This window comes from Helianthus annuus, chromosome 16 (genome assembly GCF_002127325.2).
Source record: "Helianthus annuus cultivar XRQ/B chromosome 16, HanXRQr2.0-SUNRISE, whole genome shotgun sequence".
In the NCBI taxonomy this organism is placed as follows: Eukaryota; Viridiplantae; Streptophyta; class Magnoliopsida; order Asterales; family Asteraceae; genus Helianthus; species Helianthus annuus.
Window position 1 is genome coordinate 33,256,053 of NC_035448.2, and position 26,623 is coordinate 33,282,675.

Genomic DNA, 26,623 nt, shown 5'->3' on the forward strand with positions numbered 1-26,623 from the left:
CATTTTACAAACCGATTCATTTTTTAGACAACCAAACATGTCAAATTCTTTCCTAAGCAACTTTGTTTTGTTCTTTATAATCTCTGTGCTTCCAATACACTTCTTTTCGAGTTTTTCCCATAAGTCTTTAGCATTGGTATAATCTATCAATGAGATAATATCCTCCCGAACTGATTGAAACAACAGAGCTACACACTTTTGTTCAGCTACAAAAAGATCAATTTCTTCAGAATTTCTTAAAGCTTCACCATTTTTCTTTCCATCAGCATAACCGTTTTTCATACTCTTCCAACTGGGGAAAGCGAATGCCATCAACCAATCTTCAAACTTTGTTGCCCACCTGCTGTAGTCTTCTATAGCCATCAACTTAGGAGGTTTGTTAAACGTTCCAAATGCACTTTCGGACTCCCAAGCTTCTTTCTTTTTCTCTTTTGGTTGATTCTCATTCGTATTGTTCGATGTCGAATCGTTGTTTCCTGAACTTCCCGTAAATGCGTACATGTTGCCAAATGGATTCAAGAACATATCGTCCATCGTGAATGTACCTGCAAAATCAGACAACACTTAGAAAAGTTTTGGCTTTGAAAAACAGAACCACAAAAGCGATCCTGATAATATTGAAGACAGATAAGCGAATCAAGAAATGTCCAAATACGCGGACCAGACAGATTGTCAGAAAAGCGAGTCACAAATATGTTTGAATGAGCGATCCGAGTATGAACGTTCGAGCGATCCAAAAATGATCGTTCGAGCGGTTCAGCAAATTTCGTATGAGCGGTCCAGAGGTGATAGTTCGAGCGGTCCAAGAAAGTCCGTTCGAGCGATCCTGAGAGCAAAATTGTCCAAAAGAGCGATCCTAAAGGTGAATTTTGAGCGATCCAGACAGTTTAAGTCCAAATAAGCGATCCAATTGTCCGAAAAAGCGATCGACTGTTTTTAGCTGATTTTAACCATTTTTAGTCCAAATTTTCACCTAATTCTTTCTAGGGTTTGTTAATAGTGAGTTTTACACGTTATACTCGAATTTCAGACAATTTTGACCGTTGGAACCACTAGAAACTGAAAAAATATGAGAGAAAGTGAGTAGAAAAGAGAGATTTCTGCAGATCTATGCTGTCGTAGTATGAACTCCTCGTCCTGAGCTCTGATACCACTTGTTGGACCATTCTATGACCCGAAAAGTCAGTCAAGGTCGTTCATCTTCACATACGAAGGCGGAATCAACATATATGAAGTCACAACAGCTTATCCTTTCAATTCCTTATCTTTCTATTGCTTTCTGATGAAAATTTGGCAGAGTTTCAGCACCGTAGCACACACACACACTGTTACATCAAATGAACCGCTCCTGCCTATTTATAGATATCCAGGGCCGCTTATGTGACATGCCATATAAGCGATCCAGCACCTTTGTCACATAAGCGATCCAAACTAATGTCCTAAAAGCGGTCCACATCAATACACTGACATATAAGCGATCCTAACCATGTCTAATCTAATATTTACACTTTGACCCCTATAGACCAATCTTGACTTCAGACTCTTTGTAGACGCAGTCAACAGACATTCCGTGTATCAACACGTATCAACTTTTTCTCGAAGCAATCGCGAATAAAGTGATGACGAATTTCTATATGTTTAGTTTTAGCGTGATGTACTGGATTTTTAGTAATGTTAATTGCGGCCTCATTATCAACAAACAGAGGTGTTAAGAAACTGCAAACCATAGTCGCCTTTCCTAGGATACCATAACCCCAATGACGGAGTACCTTTCAGGTAACGTAATATCCTCTTGACAATAATCATGTGCGATGCTCTCGGGTTAGACTGAAATCTTGCTGCGAGGCACGTTGGGTACATAATATCAGGACGTGAAGCAGTCAGATACATCAAAAAACCTATCATGGAACGGTAAAACGTTTCATCAGCCTTGTCTCCGGTGAGATCTGGGTGAATCCCATGATTAGTCGCAAGTGGGGTAGCAGCTGGAGTAGAACTTGACATTCCAAATTTCTCCAGAATATCATGCACGTACTTCGTTTGATGAATGAAAATTCCCTCAGGAAGTTGTTCAACTTGTAGACCCAGAAAGAATTTCATCTCCCCCATTGATGACATTTCGAATTTCTACTTCATCACCTGTTCGAAATCTTTACACAATTTCTCATTTGTTGACCCAAAAATTATATCGTCCACATAAATTTGTACTATCAGAAGATGACCATCAACGACTTTAGTGAAGAGAGTGGCATCCACTTTTCCACGTATGAACTGGTTAGCGAGTAGGTGTTGAGACAAAGTCTCGTACCAGGCTCTCGGCGCCTGATGTAGACCATACAACGCTTTGTCCAGCAGATAAACTTTGTTCTTGTGGATTGGGTCAGTAAAGCCCGGCGGCTGACCAACATAAACCTCCTCTTTGACCTTCCCATAAAGAAACGCTGACTTTACATCCAACTGATATACTTTGAAATTCTTCCAAGACGCAAATGCTAGGAAAATTCTGATAGCCTCTAGTCGAGCTACAGGAGCATAGACTTCGGTAAAATCAATCCCCTCCTGTTGACTAAAGCCCTGAACAACGAGTCGAGCTTTGTTCCTTACAACCACTCCTCTGTCATCCCTCTTACATTTGAAAACCCATTTTATATTGATTTTCCTTTGACCCTCTGGTAAATCCACTAACTTCCACACTCCCAGCTTTTCAAACTGACTTAACTCTTCTTGCATCGCTATGACCCAAGAGTCTTCAGTAAGCGCCTCTTTGTAAGTTCTCGGTTCGACCTTCGAAATAAAACAACTTAAAGAAAATTCAGTTTGTAAAGGTGCGACCGTAGAATAAAAACATGTTAAGCCCTGGTCAATTTGACGTCTCGTGCGAACGCCCGATTGCAATTCTCCTATGATTAACTCCTCTGGATGATAAGAAAGAGTTCTCGGCATCACTTCGCTTGGAACATCTACATTTCCCTCCAGATTAGTAACATTTTGATCTGCATCTTGTTCACCAACTTGGTTTGTTTGACTTGACAACTGGATCTACTCCCCCTCAAGATCTGAATCACCATGATCAAATACTGGCATGTTATCAGCTTCTTGATCATCATTCACCTCCGACTGATTACCATGAGCAACTTCATCATCATGTTCACCAGCATTACTAGGACCTTCTTCCTCTGATTCTTCTCTCATGTCAAACGAATCCCAAAGTTTGTCATAATGATAACGCCATGAATCACCAGGATTCTGTGGCGGCATAGTGTACCCTTGACATTCAACATTCGCTGCTTCAATAATCCGCTTCTCACTTGGAACGAAGACACATCGCATATGACTTGAATAACCAACAAAGATTCCCTCAATGCTCTTCGAACCAAACTTTCCATTAGGCTCTATTACCGTACAGGGTGATCCGAACGCTTCTAGATACTTCAAATTCGGCTTGCGTTTATTGAGTAGCTCAAAACACGTATTGTTGAATTTCTTTACAGTAAGAACTCTGTTGAGAGTATAGCATGCAGCAGAAACAGCTTCAGCCCAGAAATTAATTGGTAACTTAGAGTCTGCAAGCATCGTTCTTGCTGTCTCGATTAGCGTCCGGTTTTTGCGTTCTGCAACTCCATTCTGCTGCGGAGTGTACGGAGCACTAAACTCATGCAGTATACCTCTTTCATCACAAAATTCTTCCATCTTACTATTTTTGAACTCAGTACCATTATCACTGTGAATTCTACAGATTGGCCTCTGGTACAGATTCTCAATTCTTTTAAACAACGCCATCAAGCTGTCAAACGTTTCGTCTTTTGTTTTCAAGAATGAAACCCACGAAAATCTGGAATAATCATCAGTCACGACCAAACAGTAGTAATCTCCTGTTATACTCTTGACATTCACTGGACCAAACAAATCCATGTGAAGTCGTTCCAATGGTCTTGAAACTAAATTGACTTGCTTTGTAGGGTGTGACTTTTTCTTCTGTTTGCCTTTGACACAACTTATGCACTCCCCTTCCAGATGAAAACCTTTGACATGCACTCCTGTCACCAAATCGTTATGCACCAAGTGATTCATTTTCCTTAGGTGAATATGCCCCATCTTTCGATGCCATAACCTTGATTCTTTCTCCGTTGCTCTGGACACAAAACAATGAGCCTGACCCGTGGTTGTAGTAGCAACGCTCATGTCCAACACGTACAGATCATTTACTCTTGGTGCCCTCATGATGATCCACTCTTCAGGTATCACAAATCCCGGTTTCAAGATCAAACATTCTTTGTCGGTGAAATGAGTAGTATACATCCTGTCACAGATCTGGGAGATACTCAGCAGGTTGTTCTCCAACTCAGCGATGTAGTTAACTCTCTCAAACGTTACGATGCCATTCGATAACGTTCCTTCACCTATGATCCTTCCTCCTTGATTACCCGCAAAACCCACGTAACCACCGTTAATGTTATTCACATCATACAGCAACGCAGTCTTCCCTGTCATGTGTCTCGATGCTCCACTATCCATGATCCACCTGGATACAAGTTTTGGAAGATCCTGCACATAACAAATCATCATTTAAACAACTTCAAGAAAGATGCCGATTCATGCTTCGCGAACCAGGAAGCTCCGGCAATTCAAACTGTTTAGTCAAACATCGAGTCCACCCAGGCCTCATCAGCCTTAGGTGCAACCTTGACTCTCGCAATTTGAATTTTGAAATTTTCAGCCTTGAGAGGTGGAAAATTTGCATCATAATCACATCTAAAACATGTACGAGTATCAGCTACCCGACTCGTGCCTTCAGACTGAGCCTGTGAAGCTCTCTTCTCAAAAAATTCTTTGTTTGATTTTGAAAAAAATTTCTTTTTCTTCATCAGCAAGTGAACTTGAACTGTTCACAAACTTTTTCTTTTCGACAAACCTCTTGTTTGGAACATTTCTTTTCTGATATGGTTTACCCCCCTGATAACCACCCAACCAGTTGTTTCTGGTGTTATTGTAAAAACGTGGTGGATTAACAGATTTCTTGTTGTAAACCCTATCTTTCTTTCGACTCAGATTATTCACTGCTGACAACTCGACTTCAACCAGTTTAAAAACATTTGTCAACTTGTTCATATTTACATTCTCGATCGGAAACTCTGAATCCGAAAACAACTTATCCGATCCTGACATCTTGTACATGACAAGACCAGGCTCATCATTTAAGTTGTTCCTGGACTTTTGTTTCGGAATGTATTTATCCAAGAAACACCCATCCTCCTCAGAAGTGTCACAATCCGGTTTAAGCACTTTGTCTATCACACTTTTCACCACATCATTTTGGACACCCTCGTCATTGGAAGACGTGAACGTGACATCAATGTTCTCAGGAAGTTTAACATCACTTTCTTCCTCAATTTCCACCAAACTAGACTACTTTTTCGTGTAGTTGTCTAAAATTGGCGGTGGAACTTTGTGAAACCCTACACCCGTTCCATCAGAAAACACATCCTCACCAGCTTTGTTTTTTCCTATGGGTTTAGGAACAATATGCTGCAAAACAAAGCTTGCTGAGCTATAGTTGTTTAACTTCAACTGTATCCGTTCGTTTTTAATTTCAGCTTCTTGAACTTTGAGTTTCAGTTTAGCAATTTCATCCAGTTGTTCGTTAATTGATTCTTCTTTTATTCTTACCACAGCTCTTAGATGTTCATTTTCTTTATATGTTTTGCCATTTCGATCATCACTATCTTTCACAATACTTTTAAGTTTTTCGAACTTTTCAGAAATTTGACGGTTTTCAAGAATTAACTTTTCATTTTCACGTTTAACTTTCTCATGTTCAGTTTTATCATGTTCAATTTGAGCCGTTAATTCTTTTATTCGTTCAGTTGAAGCTTTTACAGTTTTGTCACGACCGAGAATCTGATCCTCAACACTTTTAACTTTCGTTGTCAGATTCTTGATTTTCTCATTGTTAAGATACGTGACAGTGCTACAAAAATTGCATTGTTTAGTGCAATTTTTGCAGTCAGCATTTCCATCAATCTTGTTACCTGACGCATTTGTTGACACACTTTGACTGACCAGCCCCTTTGACTCAGTAACAAAATTAGGGTCTACCTCAAGTGCTTTCGCAGCCAGCACCTTATCAGCCATCTTTCCGAGGTTCTCTGCCGTTAACTCCTGCGTAGTATCAATCAAGCCAGTATCAATCTGCTTTGCTTTCTCAAACTCTTCTTTTTCTTTCATCTCTTTCTTATCTTTCTCCTTTCTCTCTTTCTCTTTCTCTTCTTCAATCATCTTCTCAGTTGGCGTTCCCCACCACTTGTGCTGCCGGTATTCATCTTCTTCTTTGTACTCCTTGATGATGGCTTCGATATCTAGCGTTTTGTCATCAATCGCGATGTTGCCATACTTATCAAGGTAGCACTCTCTATCTGGATCCCATCTATTTGCTCTTTTTGCCTCCAGAAATATAACAGAAAGTCTGATAATCTTGTTTACAGCAATCATCTTTCGGTATTTATACTTCTGATCCTTTGTTCGAGTATCTTTCCACGGAATGGGTTCATCGTTACTTGCCATGAATGCGTAACCCACCACATCTTCTTCCGGTAGAACTTTCTTACTCCAATCATACCCCTCATCATCGTAAATCACAGCTAGAGCCCTTGATTTGTCTCTGTTATCTTCAGACTGCTTCAATCTAGGCGGCTCGGATTTATTCTGATGGTATATTGCCTTTTTGTAGTAATCATCTCTAAACGGATTCTCTGACTCATCAGCGTATGCGTTTCTGCATTCACGCTTGAAATGACCCTTCTGCTTACACTTAAAGCACGTCACCTTGGATTTGTCGAACCCCAAGTTTGTAGACGGACCACCATCGTCTTTCTCCCGGTAATTTCCATGAAACGCTGAGCACGTCGAACAGCACTCGCCATCGCCCAACGAATGTCGATAAGCTCCATTTCTTTGGGGTCTATCTGATCGTAATCTTCTTTCGTCAGATTTGTGTTCCCGATCTTACCAGCCACCAATCCTTCATAAGACTCTAGCACAGATGCCAAAAAGACCATCTGTTGCTTGGCCGACTCCTCATCAAAATTCTGTGCATTCTTCAGATCTATCGCGATGTTGCAAGAAAACTTCGCATCAGAACGATTTGCAGAAGACGAAGATCCACTGTGATAACCACTATGACTTCCGCTGCTAGAACTGCTTTGACTTTCTTTGCTTGCTGAAGATACATTCTCAGCTGAAAATGCAGTCTTTGGAGAAGTTGCTTTTGGCATCATGCTTTTCGGATAATAAAGATCCAAATTCTGCTGAGAAGAAGAGTGATTGACTTTGTAAGTTTTCTTCAGTTCCAGCTCGTGACTTTCAAGTCTCTCAATCACCAAATCTAGAGTTAATTTTTCAGGAGCAATAGTGTTCTTCAACATAAGCGCATAATATCTCCAATCAACCTCATCTGGTAATGAATCAAACAGTTTGTCAACTAGTTCTTCATCAGAAAACTTGATTTCATGTCTTGCTAACTCTAGTTTCAGATGACCGAACCTCTCTATCATTTTACACACCGATTCATTCTTTAGACAACCAAAAAGATCAAATTCTTTTCTAAGAAGCTTTCGTTTGTTCTTTACAATCTCTTTGCTTCCAAGACACTTCTTTTCAAGTTTCTCCCACAAATCTTTAGCATTGGAGTAATCTATCAGCGAAATGATATCTTCCCGCACCGACTGAAACAATAATGCCACACACTTTTGCTCGGCCACAAAACTCTCAATCTCATCAACCGATCTCAATGCTTCACCATTCTTCTTTCCCTCGGCATAACCATTCTTTATACTTTTCCAGCTAGGAAAAGCGAATGCCATCAACCAGTCTTCAAAATTTGTTGCCCACCTGCTGTAATCTTCTATAGCCATCAGCTTAGGAGGTTTGTTAAATGTTCCAAATGCGCTTTCGGACTCCCAAGCTTCCTTCTTTCTTTCTTTCGGTGGACTCTTGTTTGCATTGCTTGAAGAGGTGTCATTGTTTCCAGAACTCCCTGTGAAAGCATACATGTCGCTGAAGGGATTCATGAAAATATCATCCATTTTGATTGTACCTGAAAAATTAGACAATACTTAGAAAAATTTTGGTTTTGAAAAATATCAGATTCAAACGGAACCTGTTCAAACGGAATGGTTTCAAACGGTGATTCAAACGAGCAGGTTATTTTCAAATGGAATGGACTTGTCCGTTTGAAATAACAATAGTTTCAAACGGAAGGTATTCAAACGACCACCTTCAAATGAAGTGACTTCAAACGGTTACACTTCAAACGATATGATTCTAATTCAAACGACAAATTCAAACGGTCTTCATTTTTCAAATGATCAGTATGTTTTCAAACGATAGGACTTGTTTTCAAACGATACGTTCAAACAGATTGTGCCTTTTCAAACGGATGACGTCATTTTTCTCGAACAGTTTCAAACGGAAACGACTATTTCGATTAGTTTTAGATCGAATTTTAGTTCCAAATTGTCAAGGATTAGTTAAAAGTGAATTTCGTTTGATATGTGAACGTTTCAAGCCATTTTAACCGTGACAACTAGTTCAAATCAGAAAAGAAAGGTAGAAGTGAGATAATCCGGCGATTTCAAGCTGTATTTGGTATGAACTCCTCGTCCTGAGCTCTGATACCACTTGTTGGACCGTTCTGATGACCTTAAACGTCAGTAGAAGTAGTTCATCCCAGTTTACAAAGGCGGAAACAAAGTAAACTAAGTCAAAACAGCTTGTTCCTTCCAATTTCTCTTTCAATTACTGATTGCGAGTCTTTACAATGATTCCGATACAAATCCGACAGCACCTCGACTCACAAACACACACATACACTCTGCTGACCGTTTGAACTGAACAACTATTTATAGACAACCACCCTTCCGTTTGAATGGTGTTCAAACGACCAGGATTGTTCAAACGGCGAGGGTTCAAACGGCTACACATGATTCAAACGGCCAGGATCATTTCAAACGGCCAAGCATTCTAAAACCTATACAAACCCTAATTTAATCATGTTTATGCACCCGTTTAACCTATCTAGACACAAGACTCAATAAGACGTAGTCAGCAGACATTCAGTGCATCAACACACCAGGAATTGAAAAACCCACTTCTGTTATAAAAATGAATGTAACGTTATCTGCTGAACATCATGTTTGAAACGGAGAAGTTGCAGGTATGTGATCTGCATCGAGTATATGTATAGATGGCAATTTCAGCACTTTTACTTAAAACTGATCAATATCTGAGGTCGTTTAAAGTCTACTGTTAACGGGAGGTGATTTGCACATAATATTGACCATTTTACCCTCATGTCTCAACTACTTTGACAGCTTATCATGTCATAAGGGTAATCCTCTCCGTCATCGTTATTGAAAAGGATTAGGTGTAGCGCTAAGAGTGATAACTGTGTAGCGGTGAAGGAAGGGGTTTCGGAAGCAGAAAAGGAAGATTATGTGAAAGCGGGTGGATCAGACTGGTTTTTGTTCGAATGTAATAGAATAAGGTTTCACAAAACAAAATTCTTCATAAGAATCAGGTGTTTATTTATGCTGAACAGGTTATTGATCTACAATTCAAGCATTATTGGCTGATAAGAATCCGGGAGCCTGTGTTCAAAACGTGCTTAATTTATGTTGAACAGGTTATTAATCTTCTTTTAATTAGGTTATTGATCTTCATTAAGGTTTCAAGCATCTTAATTAATTTGTGGCATCAATTATACAGGGAGCCTGTCTTCAAAACGTGCTTGATTCTACAATTCAAGCATTATTGGCTGATAAGAATCAGGTGCTTATTTATGTTGAACAGACTGTTGTCCTTTGACTTTTGCACAGACACTCTAGAAACTGAAATCTGATAGATTTTGTAATTGAAATAGTTTTTATGAAAGTTTAAGTTGATCAGGGCATATGTGAATTAGAGCTGTTTGGTTCATGTAGATTTTGTTTTTGGCTCATGTAGGTTTTTTTATTGATTAAGAAGACGAACGGGCCAGTTTGTGCAAACAAGAAACGCAAAGCACTCTGCAATTCTGTAGACGAGCTAAAACGAGCTCGAGCTCGAATCCGAGCCTAAAAACAAGCTTATTTAGTAAACGATCCCGAGCCCGAGCTTGAGAGAGAGAGAATGAGAAAAGAGATCGATATAGAGAGAGGGATTTGAGAGAGTTTGAGAGAGAGAGAATGAGAAAAGAGAGAGAAAGGGAAACGGATAGGGAGAGGGAGAGGGGCATGAGAGAGAGAGGAATAGGGAAAGGGAAATGGTCATGAGAGATAGGGAGCGGGAGCGAGAAAGATAGAGGGGAAGGCGGGAGCGGGAGCGTGGCGTAGATTCAGAGAGAGAAAACAATAGAAATAGAAGATTATTATAACTACAATGATGGTGATCGTGACAGGAACAATGATTACAAATACCATAGACATGAAGAAACTTAGAAGATTAAAAGGTATTGCTTTTATAGTTTCATATTATTATTTTGTCAGTTGATGCTCATACATATGTGCTGAAATAAACTTTGCTATAGGGAGGAGGTTGACGAAGAGGCATATCAAGACAAAAGTGCCTTGCAAGTTGAGGAGGACGATGAAGAAGAAGATTTGAACAGAATAAAGGAAGAGAGTAGAAGACGTATTCAAGCCATTCTTGAAAAGTACAAGACTAAGCTAATGCAGCAGCAGCAGCAGCAGCCACTGCCACCTCAGTTAGGGGATGAAGGTACGTCTTTTTTTAAGCCCCGTGCTGAAATATGATGATTTATGATTAATTTGATACTCATTTGGCATTGATATCTATTGCATTAAACAGGTAAAGAGAATGTGGAAGAGTCTGTAGGTGCAGCTAATGTAAACTCACGCGATCTTGACGGTGAAGGAGAAGGGTCTGATACTAACATTGGTGACACGCCGTTTTTGGTTAGGAGATTGCCACCACAAAATGGCAATTCTGGCGTTCAGAGGGCATCTGGTGCTGGTGGTCTGGGAGAGGGTACCCCAAAGGTGCGTTTTTATTTTTTTAATTTAGATTTAAGCAGGCTCTCTATCACTCTATGCATACTCATTTATCCTTTACTGACTATTACAGAGTGAGAGATCAAACGGGGATGATATATTTGGAGAATCTACACCTAGAGCACGTGAAATGGTAAGTTATTTATAGTTATTAAAGTTCTTATTCATTAGCTCTGTAATGTTTCAATTAATGATTTTTGTTCCTTTGAAATATACAGAATGAGAGATCAAATGACATGTTCTCTGATGATATATTCGGAGAATCACCAGCTGGAGTGCGAATATCTGTAAGTCACATGCCATTAATTTTCTTAAATTTTAATAGTGGATTAAATATTTAGTACACTAGCTTTCTGCATGCTCACTTGGTTGTTGTGCTTGCAGGGAAAGGGTGACGGTTTGACCGTTCAGAGAAGTGGTCTTCAGGATAACTGGGATGATCGGTTTAGTTATGCACTTAATATTAAGTGATGATCGGTTTTATCGATTTATTTGGTTTAAACAGGTGTAAAGCTGGTTTAGAGGAGTTGGTGATACTGAAGAAATTAGTCGGTGCTGATTTGGAGGACATGCGTCATTGCGTTCGGTTTCTTTCCAGTTTCAAGCACCGGAATCATCTTTGTTTAGTTTTTGAATCTCTTCATATGAATCTTCATGAAGTGTTAAAGAAGTTTGGTCGTAATATTGGTCTGAAATTAACTGCTGTACGGGCCTATGGTAAACAGCTTTTCATTGCTCTAAAACATCTTAGAAACTGTGGAGTCCTTCATACAGACATCAAGCTTGATAACATGTTGGTTAGTACTCCTTAAATTTTTAACTATCATTTATTTTTTCTTTGTTTTATTATAATGTTGTTTTATTATAATGTTGGAGTACTCCTTCATACATTCTAACTTCGTATGATAATCAGGTCAATGACGCCAAAAATGTTCTAAAGCTTTGTGACTTTGGGAATGCTATGTTTGCTGGGAAAAACGAGATCACACCGTACCTCGTGAGTCGGTTTTATCGTGCCCCTGAAATATGTAAGCACTATAATTATGATAATTTATCATAGAGTAAAGTACTCGGATGGTCCCTGTGGTTGACCAAAATTGTGGATTTTGTCCCTAGCTTTCCAAAACTACACAAATGGTCCCTGTGGTTTACGTTTTGTAACACATATAGTCTCCAAAAGTACATGGATGGTCCCTGTGGTTTGCACTTTTTAACACATTTAGTCCATAACTTAGTCCTGCTGAAACCTTTAGATTTGTTAGCTGGGGAGTAAATGTGTTACAAAGGGCAAGCCACGGGGACCATTCGTGTACTTTTCAAAAGCTGGGGACCAAATCAAAAATTTTGGTTAATCACAGGCTTTATAAATAGTTTTCGAAATGAGCCGATCTTGAGTTCTCGAAAGTTGAAGGAGCCGGACTTGAGCTTGGCTTCTTAACACCTTTATTGGCTACTTACTTGAGCTCCTGTAAGTTTATTGTCCCAGCTAAGAACACCATAGGTTAGGAAAGGTGATACATCAGGAGGGGAAAGTGATCCTAATGACCATAGTTGTTGGATGAGACCAGAAGACATCGACTACGAACGACCTGTGACCGAATGCTCAAGACATCGACTACATCCTATGCGTTCATGACAAAAAGAATGCTGATAAGTTGAAGCAATCTCTTCCTCTTGACTACAGAAATGACCCGAATTTGTAATAAAAAGTCGGGACTGCTACGCAAAAACGCGGTATTTTACGTCTATTTGACATTTTTTTCTTCATACTGTGTTTAATGCAGGTTTGAGCATGCAAGACCTTTAAGCTGTATCTTTCAAAGATTCGAAGACCTTTAAGTTATTGTTATGTGGTTAGTTAATGATTGTTTTGTTTGCTATAAGGGATATTGTAGTGTTTAATTTTAAATTTTTTATTATACTTGGTTGACGTTAATGTTAATTTAATTTGGATGTATGGATGTTAATCTTAAATTTTTTATTATACTTTCATATATAAGTGAAACCTCTGTTTGGTTACAAACAGAGTCTTGAAGAGATTATCAATGCCACTAGCTTTGGATGTTTGTTTTTAAACAGAGGTTACAAACAAAGGTTAGGAAATAGAGCTTTGGTTTTTAAAATAGAGGTTACAAACAGAGCTTTCGTTTTTAAAACATAAGTTACAAACAGAGCTTTGGTTTTTTTAAAACAGAGGTTACAGAGGTTAGGATTTCAAACAGTGGTATGAGGAACATATGTTTGAAACCTCTGTTTGGTTACAAACAGAGTCTTGAGAAAGTGATTTGGCGAAACAGAGATTACCCTTTACCAACAGTGGTTGACTTTAGTCAAACAAAGTTTTAGATACCTCAAACAAATGATACACTCTTTTGAAACCTAAAATCTGTTTATTAATCAAAGGTATAGTTTTTAAAACAGATGTTACAAATAGAGGTTAGGATTTCCAACAATGGTATGAGAAACACATGTTTGAAACCTCTGTTTGGTTACAAACAGAGTCTTGAGAAACAGTGATTTGGCGAAACAGAGATTACCCTTTACCAACAGTGGTTGACTTTAGTTAAACAAGTTAAACGATATATTATAATCTGGTATAATCTGATACTAAATTTTTTATTTCTATATCAAACATGTACACTAAAACTAACTGTATTTAACATTGTTTTATAAAGATATGTAACTAAATGCAAATAACTTAAATGATATATTATAATCTGTTTTTTAGTATTTGATTTTGATCGTTATTAAACATATCCGTGTATTCACACGGGTGTACAACTAGTTTTCTTTCTAAAAGCAGTTGTATTAACCCCAAAAACATCATACAAACATAAAAACAATTGTATTCACACCAAAGTTGATTATAAACCATGATAAGTATATATGAATAGACAATTTGAATCACGCTATTTCATGTTTAGAGACTAGGCATTAGTTATGATACCACACTATTTCGGTCCCAAATATGTTGGTTAGGGACTCAAAAATCAGTCCCCAATGTTATCTGATGAATCATTCCTAAATATTATGTAATCGAGACTGATCATATATTAGTTTCTAATAGTTTAGTCTCTAATAGTTACTTTTCTTATAGTATACATGAGTCGACATGAATTTAAACTAGCTACTGGTCGATAATGATTTCTAAACAAAACATGTTGTGACGTAAATGACGCAATTAATAACGTGTCAAAATGACAGATGGAATTAATCAAGAGGTTCAAGATAAGATCTCAATCAGTGAGTGCCTTTGTTTTCAAATGGGTTGTTGGGGTAATCTTGTATGAGAAGCAGTTATTGGAGAAGGTGAGAACATATCATTATGATGACTTTGCCATCGTGGAATGTTAGGGGTTGGATGATAACTCCATTTGGGTGAAATGGTTGACGAAGGGATTTAAATTATTTGGGTGTTGCTAATTTTTTTTTTTAAATTAAACTTCATTAAACAAATCTTCGACTCAAACGGACAAAAGGCCAATACAAAACAACACCCCTGACCTAAACGGGCTAAGAGCCAAATTACAATATATACATAGCAGTGGCGGATCTAGGAAATCCGCCAAGCCGTAACGTTTTATAAATAAGCCGTAACGAAATCGAAAAAACCTCAAATTTTTCCAAAATTTACACTAATTTTTCCAATTTTTTCCGCACCAAGCCGTAGCGGGCGTTGCCCCCGGCATAAAGGTAGCTCCGCCCCTGATACATAGAGTATTTACACCACTCCTTCCAACTAATATATTTACATGATGTTCTATTTTTAAACCATCCAAAACCTCTCGACTTAATCTCTATCAAAATATCTTGCGAGATTCTTCTGATCTGATTAAATACCAACTCGTTCCTGCTTTTCCAAATACACCAACACGAGATAATAACCAAACCTCGAATAACCTTCTTCATTTTTCCCCTCGTTGAATAGAATTATTAATATCCATTAAATCTTTGAATTTAAAAGCGAAAATCGGAGGAATGTTGCACCAAACACTGATGGCCGCCCACACCCTCATTTACATGATGTTCTATTCTTTTTCTCTAATTTTTACTGGTCGTATTCCCCCTTTAAAGTTTTCAAATAAATACATTAAACATTTTATTTTGTATTTTGGCAAATTGGATTTAAATAATCCCAACTCACTGTTATTGGCCAATAATAGTCCCAACTCATTTAATCACCAATAATAATCCGAACTATTCACTTTTGTTTGTAAAATACTCCCGGTTAAAAAAACACTAACTAGGTTAAAAATTTGCTGATATGGCTTGCCACGTCACCTGCCACATCAGTCGCCACGTAATAAAAAATGCCACGTGGACTGCCACATCAGCTGCCACGTCATCAAAATGCCACGTAGACTGCCACATCAGCTGCCACGTCATCAAAAATGGGACGTAGACTGCCACATCAGTTGCCACATCATCAAAAATGCCACAACAACTGCCACGTCATATGACACATCAGCTAAAAGGGCCACATCAGATGCCACATCAGCAAATTTTTAACCTAGTTAGTGTTTTTTTAACTGAGAGTATTTTACAAACAAAATTGAATAGTTCGGATTATTATTGGTGATTAAATGAGTTGGGATTATTATTGGCCAATAACAGTGAGTTGTGATTATTTAAATCCAATTTGCCTTGTATTTTTTATTTAAATTGCATCTACTTTAAGTTTTTAAACAATTTAAAAAAACAATAAACAGAACTTATTCAAAATTTTATAAAGATTGAAATTGTATCAATTATGTATGTATAGAATTATTTTTAAAAATTTGAATTTATTATTTTTAAAAATTTGAATTTATTAGTAACACCTTAAATATGATTATAATATTTGTTAAATTATAATATAAGATGAATAAATAATATTTCTTTTTAAAGTAATGTAAACAAATTTTAGGAAATTCGTTATTACATGCAAAACTTCAATATATATACAAACTAGTTATTTGATTTGAATTCTAAAAATATTAACGTTCTTTGAATATATATACACACACGCAAAACTTCAATAAGTAATCTGTAGGAATCTTATTTTTTAACATACTTTGAACATTCATTCTTTAAATATTTTTTAATGTAAATTGCATCTGTTTTGTTCCTGCGGATGTATACCGTTTCAAAAATTAATCTGTAGCAATCTTCTTTTAAACATTTAAAAAATTATTTAAAGTATATAGCCAGGTACCAATCATCACTAGTTCTCTAGTGGTGGCCATGGGTATTAAGTTTCACATATGGTGGGTCCGGGTGAGTTTTCCCTTCAGATCTCAAGTTCGAGTCTGAATGATAGGGGTTTCTCATTGAGAGATTTAAATTGGGGATCTACTGTGCGAGTGGGCTCTCTAGCGCGGAATCGGTTAAGACAACATATGCTAGACCTCCCAACATTCGTGGATAATTCAGAACTTTAAAAGAAAGTATATAGCCAATAACATCCAAAGTTTGTATGGACTGAATGCCTATCAATTATATATGTATAACGCTAAAAATAAGGATTTTTTTATAAGGATAAAATTTGACAACTTCTACACTAATAGAAAGAGGGTGTAGAAAGTAAAAGAGGGATGCATTTAGTCCACCACACATTCTTTTTCATAGATCTTAAGGAAAGTATGGAGGTGTTGGTGGCAGTACCGAATAAGGCAGTTGAGATGGGAATAATACCCAGTATCGCTACCCCACAATAATGGTCAAGTGTCGACTTTCTTTTTAGCTAAAATGACGTCGTATTTATTGGAGAATGGTTAAATGCAAAATTCCAATTAACCTTGCAAGAATAGTACGTTGTTTTTATGTGGCATCCTAGTTGAAACTCAAATTGTGTCAAGAGTAAGTTGTATAGAGTTGGACTCGAGGCAAATCAAGTTAATTGATCATTTCTATTGGTTTTTAGCTTAGAATATCATCACTTTGAGTATGTTGGCAAATTACAAGTTGGAAAGTATTCTTTAGAAGAATTGGAAGGAAGTTGGGGAACCAAATGTAGGTAATTTTAGTGTTATCGACGGTTTTTGTGATATTGGATTAACTCGTCGATCAAGCGAATCTTATTAAATATTAAACGAGTTAGGAGATACGAGAGTGTAGACTCGTTTTAATTTAAGTACGATCGGGTATCGGTTTTTGATTTTATAAATATTTACAACTAATTTATAGGTATGGTTATATGATTAAAACTAGAGCAAATCTTATGTATTTAGGTTTTCAAATTAATTAAGTGGAGCCTTAATTGGGCCTAAGTGTCCTTTTGGGATTGGCTTAAAATTTTGATTGGATCACATGATTAAGTTGCTCTAGTTTTTTGAAACCCAATAAAAGGACCAACCGATGTAAGCATGATTAGGATGAACTTTTTGGTCGACAATACAATAAGTAACGGGTATTATTTGATACGCATGTGTGTCATTTACGTTATAGCCTAGTTGTCAAGAGAAATTATCTTTTGTGAGGAGACAAATGTTCAATCCTTGAGAGACGTAAGTATTTAAGCGGAAAAATTAACCGTTCAAAAAAAATTGATACGCTTGTGTAGTACGATATCATTAATTCTCATCCAAATAATTAAATTGGTTCTTGAGTGACCTACACATCTAATCCGAATAATCATTGGTAGTACCACCAAATAGCTTAATCTGACATTGAATACACGATTTATGTAGAAATCCAGCTTTTTCTTCATATCAGTTTACTTGCAATTGATTCAAAATTGGTTAGTGAATCCCTATACGACACCAAAACTAACAAGTAGTGAAGTTGGAAAAAGTTTGAGAAGTGAGGTTTGTCCTGCCGTAATTTATGGTCCATTGATCGTAATTTAGGGTCCCCAGGTCTAAGAGTGACTGGAGTTTCATCGTTTGTAGAAAGCTTTCACCATGAAAATTATAGATGACTTGTAATTTATCGTAAGCGGATGGTAGTTTTCGATTTTGGGAATTTTAGCCATATTTAAACCAAACTCTAGGGTTTCAAAATTACCGTCTTTTCTAGCATTTTTTGACCGAACAAATGAAGATTTTCAGAGTTCCAGTAATCCTAATCAAGGATTTCATGTGTCCATCCAGAATCGAAGATCAAATCATAATGAGACAAGGCTAAATCACATATGATCTTCTCTGGGTGTAGGGTTTGTAGGGTTGGGAATTTCTGACACGTCCTGAAAGCACGACACAAATTAACATGAAATTTGGGAGTTTTGAGTTTAGTCTAAACGAGTTCGGGTCAGTTTTGGGTTGAACCCACGAACCCGTTTAGCTAAAAGGGTTGGGTACCCCTATTATATTATATTTTTTTGGGTTGAACCCACGAACCCGTTTAGCTGAAAGGCTTGTTACCCCTAATGTTTACATAACTTTTTGTCATATCTTGGTTTTGTCTTAGAGTGTGTGTGTGTGCGCGCGCGTGCGATTGAGAGAGTCAGTTAGAGAGGAGATCAGAGATGTAATCTCCTAGTTTTCAGCGTCGATGTAAACTCTTTCGGTATTAATGAATTTGTGTCGATTTCGTTAATGTTTATATATCGAAGAGTTTTCTGTCTCAAGCTTATTATTTCAATCAAATTCAATCCGAATTTTAATCCTAGCAGTTTGACCTAGCTTTTTTGGGTTGAAATTGTTAACCCATTATTCTAAGATTGAATTCAATAGTGGTTTATGCATTTAAAAAGTTTGGTTGTGTTAAAAACACTAAATCAATATTCATTTGATTGATTTCTTTACGTCATTAGTTGTTTGATGCTGGTTTCTGTTTTACATAATTGAATTGGTGGTTTTGTGAATAGAATCTATTAAATTCGCTTATGTAACTAACACTTGATTAAATCATATATATAGTCACCATTGATGACCTTCCACTGGTTTAAACTAGGCCAATTATTGTTTCCCCACAACTGAAACCATGAGTGGATTACTTCTTTGCACATGTTGTTTACAAACCTAATCTAACTTTTGTTAAGTTATTAGAATCAATCAATCAACCAGTTTCTCAGTTTAAAGTTTAATGTTTAGTTTGATGAAACACTTGGCTTTTGACACTTTTCACCGATTCCCTATAAGTTTGTAACCCTACTTACCTTTACTAGTAACAGTAGTTGGAAACACTGATTTTACTCATTTTTTATCAACTTTTCGACATCGATCATAGATCTCAATTATGTCACTTTATGTTTTCGCTTTTAAATACTTAGGCATGCTAGTTGGAGCTAACATGAACCACATAAAAAACAAGAAGGTGGTTATTGATACTTTTGAGATGAGATTGCTATGCACAGCAAATCCCCATTCTATTAGTAGAAGTCGGATCAGATTGGCTAAATTAGCATTGGAAGTCTCCCTATATACTTCTTTTTGTTGCTTAAAGCACCACTTCAAGTCACTGAAATTTTGGAGAGAATTAGAAGGCATGGGTGGTTAGAATGAAAAAAAAAAAAAAAAAAAGTCTATTTCTTGTGAAATAGTAATGGCACCAAAGCTTGAGGGCTATTAAATTTTCCTTACTTGGTAAATGCTAATGAAGATCGAGAATGGATTGGGAGAATCTATATGTTCTAGTGACACAGGATTTGCAAAGCTCTCAGTCACTTGGGTAATTTTGGTTGGATTCATGGGCTCTGATAAAATTAGAGATAGGAATGTAAATGGAAATGACAAGTGGCAACAGACAATTGTGAAATCTGGTCTTGGAATCAATGCTTTCAATCAAGTGACCATATCAGATGCTAAATACAAGTGGTACTAGACAATGGGAAATTTCTCAACTCAGTTACTTTGGTAACTAATTGAGAGCTATATATTATTGTTCGCAATTCAATCAACACTTTGAATAAATTACATGGATTCCAATCGAGGTGAACTTCTTTTCTTGAAGGGTGCTCTTATATAAATTTCCAACATTGGTGTCTCTATTGAAAAAAAGTAGTGGGTATCACCTCCACATCATACCCCTTATGTGGAATCGGGCAAGAAGTGATGGATCATCTTTTAACTACTAGATTGGCTCAAGACAAATGGGAATAGATTTGGCCATGGTGTAAAATACCTTATATTGTAGTTGTTTCGGTGACCAAACTACTAGATTGTACAGACAAAACATTCAAAAAAAAAAAAAAAAAAAACCTCAAAAGAAGGTATTCTTTTTAAACAGTAGTGATGTATCTGGCATGCACGAAATGATAAATTGTCAATAGCAACGAGGTGGAAAAGTGTTGAAAATAAGTTTACTTCATATACTATATGGTTGTTATGTTTTATTATTTATTGGGCTTGTATCTCTGTCACTAGAGCTTCATATCAGTTGGGCCAGTTTGTTACGCATGTTGTTACAAGTTGTTACAAGGCCTTTGTATGCAGATATTTTGAAGGGTGTTGTTTTTGTAAGTGGCAAACCTGTAGGTGCTGGATGGAAGTGTTCAAGGGTGCAATCTGTAACTTGTGAGATTCTCGTATAAAAGGAAGAGATAAGGGTTCTGGATGATTCATTCACCATTCTCATCTTTTCACCCACAACCCTTTTCTCTCTGGTTTTAGTTGTTACGATTTGTTGATCTGTTGTCTTGTATTCTTGTTGATCCTATGGGATCTTGTATAGTTGTATTGTTTCTCTTGATCAACTGACATCAGTTGATCTTGTTTTGTATCTTGTTGATTTAGATCTTACTGTTGGTAAGATCTAGGGTTTGGTTGGGCGTTTTCTGGGTTGGTAAACTAATAAAATTTTTCCATCGCCATTTTGTCACTACTTAGGTGTTATTGTTCATTTGCTATTGTTCTATATAATTTTACATGGTATCAGAGCGAAATCGCTCCTGATCTGTGTTTTTTTCTGCTGTGATATTTGATCCGTTTGTTGATTTGTGGTTTAGGTTCGCTCCTTGTGTTCTAGGGTTTGCGGATCTGACTGTTGTGGATCTAGATCGTCTTGATCTTGGAATTTGAAGGTATGCATTAGTCTTTGTAGCCCTAGAAGGTTACAAGGCAAACTAACTGGGTGTTTGTGATATTTGCATCTTTTGATCTCATTTTATAACCTTAGAAGGTTATTAATCAGATCTGCTTAAGGAGGGAGTTAAACACTTCTGTAAGCTTGTTCTATTTTTTTTTAGCTTTTGTTGTTGGTTTAGTTCCGGGGTAGAGAGGACTGATTTTATTGTGTGTCTATCTGTTATGTATCTTTTGTTGATCTAGTTGATACCGGGGTAGTGAGGACCGGTTTATCTTTGTGTCTATTTGTTGTGTATTGTTCTGTGATACTTGATGGTTGTTCTTGTTTTTTGTTTTTCGGCTCCCGAGTAAAGTCTTGTCCAGGCACCATAGAGTGACGATCCTGGAATCTGGTCCCTGACTCAGCTTCGCCCTAGGGTTTCTGTTATTCTGTTGATTGTTTGTTTATTACTTATGACTATCTGTTGTTTCCGGTTGTTGTTAATTGCTTGTCTTTGTTTGCTATTTCTTGTTACTGGTCAAGATGGGTGATAGTGGTAGTACTTCACAAACACTTATTAGTAAACTGGATATAGCTGATCCGTTATATCTTCATCCTAGTGATTCTAGTGCCTTAACTATTGTTAGTATTAAGCTAAAAGGTACTGAAAATTATTCTGTTTTGTCTAGTGCCATGAAATTGGCTTTAGAAGCCAAAAATAAATTTGGTTTCATAGGTGGCAAGTGTGAAAGATCCACTGTTGATCATGTATTAGCAAGTCAGTGGGATAGATGCAACTCTGTGGTCTTAACAAGGTTATTAAACTCTGTGTTGATGAACTGTTTTTAGCTCAAGTGTTTTCTAAATTTGCCTCAGAAGTGCGGGATGATCTTAGGGAAACCTATGACAAGGTAGATGGTTCTGTTGTCTATGACCTATATAAAAAAATTAATTGTATCTCACAAAATGGAAGTACAGCTGCAGATTATTATAACCGGTTAACTACCATGTGGAAGCAGTTTGATGCTATGCTCAAACTACCTACATGTTCTTGTAAAGCTGCTAGAGACTATAATGATTTTTCTATGTTAATAAAACTAATGCGGTTTCTCATGAGGCTTGATAATGTTTATCAGCCAGTGAGAACAAACTTGTTGACAAGAGAATCATTTCCATCTGTCAAGGTTGCCTTTTCTGTTGTATCCAGCGAAGAGTCTCACAGAATGTCTAGTGGAGGTGTTAAAAGTGAGAATGTTTCTTTTGTGTCTAAATCTGGCCAGTCTTTTGATTCTAGGAGGAAAAATACTAGAGGAGCTAATCCTAACTTGAAGTGTACTCAATGTAATATGTTGGGTCATACTGTTGACATATTTTTTGAGTTGATTGGTTATCCTCCTAGAGAAGATTTTAATTGTTTTAATATTTACAATGAATTATATTCTTATTTAATTTTATTTAATCTCTACTTAATTAATTATCTTAATATTTACAAGTAAACTTTTTTTTATATTTTTTAAACTTTAAATCGTGTTTTGTCATAATAATTCTATATATGTTTTAACTTTGTTATTACGTCAGACTAAATTCGATCTCTTCACAATTTCTTTTTACGTGATTTAGTTCTACGCAACGAACGTGTGTTAGGTTTTATTTGTCCTTATATAAAGTTTGCATTAAGATGTGCTTATTTTAATGTATGTACGTTTTTAGTTAAAATTTATTGAAATTGGTTGTCCCCGGCATATAGTCCGGATCCACAAAAATTATTCTTTTTCACGAGTGTGTTTTATGTTTTAATCTAAATTTGGCAACTTAACATATGGCAACGTGCGTGCATGCCTCAACGTTTATACGTCTAATTTCTGTTCGGTTTAATAGCTCCGTCGCAACTCTCATGTGACTTTTCTAAGAATGAATTATATATATGATGACTATTTCCTTTGTGTGGAGAGAGAGAGAGAGAGAGAGAGAGAGAGAGAGAGAGAGAGAGAGAGAGAGAGAGAGAGAGAGAGAGAGAGAGAGAGAGAGAGAGAGAGAGAGAGAGAGAGAGAGAGAGAGAGAGAGAGAGATCATATACGTCTCATCAAAGTTCTCTCCATCAACACACCCCAGACAAAATGAAATCTGGTGGCTATGCCTGAAATTAAGCAAGTTGGGTTAATAATTTTAACATGTTTCTTTTTTATTACTATTGTTCTTCTTTTTTTATTACACCTTATTCTATAAATATTATCTGTTTTTAACATGTATGTAATAGTTATCAACTTACGTGAATAGTAACTTTCATTTATTAATATCTATTACACAACATATACTATAAATAATAAGAAAAATTACAAGTTTTGTCCTTTATCTATATACCTTTTTTCAGGTGTTATCATTTTTCATCGGATTTTGATAGGTTTTGCCCTTTATAGGGAATTTTGTTGCAATTTACGTCCTTTGAGCCTAACCCAGTTAGATTTTTCTATTAAATCTTATTACAAATGGGTAATTTAGTCTTTTTACTTATTTAAAGGACAAAACTTGTAATTTATTCTTTAATAAATATTTCAAAAGAATTATATATATATATATATATATATATATATATATATATATATATATATATATATAGGGAGCCGCTAAAATGAGAACCACCCCCCGTTGTAAGAACCGCGAGAACCACTTTCCACCAATAAGATTATGCCACCCAAAAGGTTATTTTGGTCTTTTACCCCAAATGTCAAATCTCCCTTATCTCTCTTCATTTAAAGTTCTTTCTCTCTCCTCATTATTTATCAGTTTCATCTTCTCCCCTCTTCATTTATCTCTCATTTCTCTCTCTCTCTCTCTCTCCCTCTCTCTCTCTCTCTCTCTTGAAATGATTCGAAAGATTCTACAAAAATCCCAAATCAAAACATAAACTCATCTCTTAAACTCATTCATCACCATCATCCCTCATCTTGACCACCATCTTTCTCAAACTCATTCATCACCATCCCTCAGATTGTTGTTTTCGGTACAGACAAGAGACACCAACACCTCATTTCTTCTCCGTTCCGTCGATAACCACCAGCAGCAGCCACCCCCCTCACCTCCCCTCTTTATACGTACGGCGCCGGTTAACCCTGAGAACGGTGTGTCGACGGCGGTGGTGGCAGCGATTGATGTGTCGACGGCGGTGGGGGCGGTGTGTCGACGGCGGTGGTGGGGTGTGTCGACGGCGGTGGTGGCGGTGAAGGGGGCGGTGGCGGTTGATGTGCACCGAGTTTGAATCTTGGGTTTGAATCTTTGTGGTTTTGACTTTCTTGATTGGTTGTTGGTAAGTGCTTTTGTTGGGTTTGAATCTGTTTGAATATGTTGTTGGGTTTGAATCTGGGTTTTTGTTGGGTTTAAATTTTGTGGTTTGAATCTGGTGCTTTTTTGGATGAACTGTGATTTTTGATATGGGGGTTTGATGAACTTTTGTGGTGATTTTTGCTTCGAATCTAGTGATTTTTTGGATGAACTGTGATTTTTGATATGGGGTTTGATGAACTTTTGTGGTGATTTTTGCTTTGAATTTTGTGGTTTGACTTTTGTGGTGATTTTTGAATCTAGTGATTTTTTTTTTTACAAAAACAGATCTCTAGTGATATGTGGGTTTGATGAACTTTGATTTGAAGACTGATTTTTGATACGTGGGTTTTATCCGATATGTGGGTTTGATCTGTTTTTGGGGAAATTTTTGATATGTGGGTTGATCTGTTTTGATATGGTGGATTGGGGTGGCGATGATGCAAAAAAAAAACGCAAATTTCGATGACGATGGCGCGGCAAGGACGGAGGAGGGTAGGTTTTTTAAACCTGCAACCCCACTTTTGTAGCCTTTTGATTATCGGATAATCTGAGACAAACCCCGTTTTTTTTTCTAGATACACTTTTGTTTTGACGTTGTTGGTTTTTTATTTTTCCCCCTAGTCGAGGATGATAATAATATATCTGAGACGCTTCACCGAGTTTGCGATTTTCTGGGTGCGTTCGTTTTTGCGTAAAAAAGTTTTTTGTAAAAAAAAAAAATTAAACCGTAAACTTTTTGACGTAAAACGTAAAACGTAAAAACTTTTACGTAAATCGTAAAAAATTTTAAAAAACGTAAAACGTAAAACGTAAAAAATAACGACGCTTGAAAAACCCCGGCGTAAAAACGGCGCGTCAAAAAAACGTAAAACTTAAAAAGTTTAACGTAAAACTTGAATTGTAAAAAGTACAAAAAAACCTTATAAAGTTGTAATCAAATGTTTAAGCGCCGTTAAATAAACGGCGTTAAAAAAACGGGCAACAAAAAATGGGCGTTAAAAACGGCGCGTGGTAAAAAACAGCGCGTGGAAAAAAACGGCGTGTAAAAAACGGGCAAAAAAAACGGTTCGTTAAAAAAACGGCGTTAACAAAACGGCGGTAAAAAACGGCGCGTAAAAAAACGCCGTTAAAAAACGGCGCGTTAAAAAAACGGCGCGTAAAAAACGGCGGGGTTAAAAAAACGTAAAATTTAAAAACATAAAAAGTTTAACGTAAAACGTAAAATGTTTTACGTAGAACGCAAAACGTAAAACCGAAAAAAACGTTAACGTAAAAAACCCGGGGCGTAAAATGTAAAAAACCGACACGTAAAACGTAAAAAACCGACGCGTAAAACGTAAAAAACCGACGCGTAAAACGTAAAAAACCGGGGCGTTAAACGTAAAAAACCGGGGCGTAAAACGTAAAAAACCGACACGTAAAACGTAAAAAACCAACAAGTAAAAGTAAAAAACCGGGGCGTAAAACGTAAAAAACCTACGTGTAAAACGTAAAATAACGTTAACGTAAAAATTGGCACGTAAAATGTAAAAAAAAAAACGTTAACGTAAAAAACCCGGGGCGTAAAACGTAAAAAACCGACACGTAAAACGTAAAAAACCGTCGCGTAAAACGTAAAAAACCGACGCGTAAAACGTAAAAAACCGGGGCGTAAAACGTAAAAAACCGACACGTAAAACGTAAAAACCCGACGCGTAAAACGTAAAAAACCGGGGCGTAAAACGTAAAAAACGACACGTAAAACATAAAAAACCGACACGTAAAATGTGACAATTCGAGTTTCCGACTTTCACTTTCGCATTTATTGCACGTTGACTTTGACTGTTGACTTTGACTGTTTAGTTGTTTGACTGGTTTGACTTGTAATGTACACATTGTGATATGATGAAACGTATTGTGTTCGCATGATTATGTGTTTGGTTGTATAACGTGAGAACTGTTGAAAAACTTAAACTTAAACTGCTGAACAATGATTCGCCATGACCCAACTCGACGAAACAGAAGCCTGTTTCGTCATTTTAATCTCGATGAAACACAAGTGTTTCGCCAGCCCAGATTCGCCGAGGCCCAATACGGCCCAGTACATTATAACGCGTATAAGCTACACGGAACGGTTTACTTCGTCACACTTTTGCAGACACGAAACCCTAGAACTCCCTCCCAAGTGTGACGGCAGCCGTGTGTATTCCCCAGGCCTTTTAGCCATCAAACAATCATCCCATCCATCTCTCCCTTCATCTCGGTTAGTTGCTTGTGGTTAATTTGATCTCATGATTCTTTGGCTACTTGATTCATGTTTGCGTTTACATTGATTTCCAGAATAGATGTAGTTA

The 26,623-nt window shown here is 37.0% G+C and overlaps 1 protein-coding gene and 2 long non-coding RNA genes across 4 annotated transcripts; all 3 read left to right on the forward strand.

Annotated features, from left to right (window-relative positions):
- Positions 1–9,165: 9,165 nt before the first annotated feature.
- Positions 9,166–10,187, forward strand: LOC118488350. The gene is made up of 3 exons (XR_004884321.1): positions 9,166–9,679; positions 9,763–9,825; positions 10,000–10,187. It is a non-coding gene; the product is annotated as an uncharacterized LOC118488350 (long non-coding RNA).
- Positions 10,188–10,299: 112 nt separating this feature from the next.
- LOC110917951 (serine/threonine-protein kinase prp4-like) lies at positions 10,300–13,019 on the forward strand. 2 transcript variants are annotated; one of them, XM_035985771.1, is made up of 7 exons: positions 10,300–10,483; positions 10,562–10,752; positions 10,843–11,033; positions 11,119–11,178; positions 11,264–11,332; positions 11,430–11,842; positions 11,959–13,019. In XM_035985771.1, the coding sequence occupies exons 2-6, from the start codon at positions 10,704–10,706 to the stop codon at positions 11,514–11,516; spliced, it is 456 nt and encodes a 151-aa protein (XP_035841664.1). In that variant the 5' UTR covers positions 10,300–10,483; positions 10,562–10,703; the 3' UTR covers positions 11,517–11,842; positions 11,959–13,019. The 2 variants fall into 2 exon arrangements, with proteins under 2 accessions (XP_035841664.1, XP_035841663.1); XM_035985770.1 differs by lacking the exons at positions 10,300–10,483; positions 10,562–10,752; positions 10,843–11,033; positions 11,119–11,178; positions 11,264–11,332 and having other exon boundaries at positions 11,512–11,842.
- A 7,255-nt stretch (positions 13,020–20,274) lies between these two features.
- On the forward strand, positions 20,275–22,423 carry LOC110915209. The gene is made up of 2 exons (XR_004884322.1): positions 20,275–20,479; positions 20,911–22,423. It is a non-coding gene; the product is annotated as an uncharacterized LOC110915209 (long non-coding RNA).
- Positions 22,424–26,623: the final 4,200 nt, after the last annotated feature.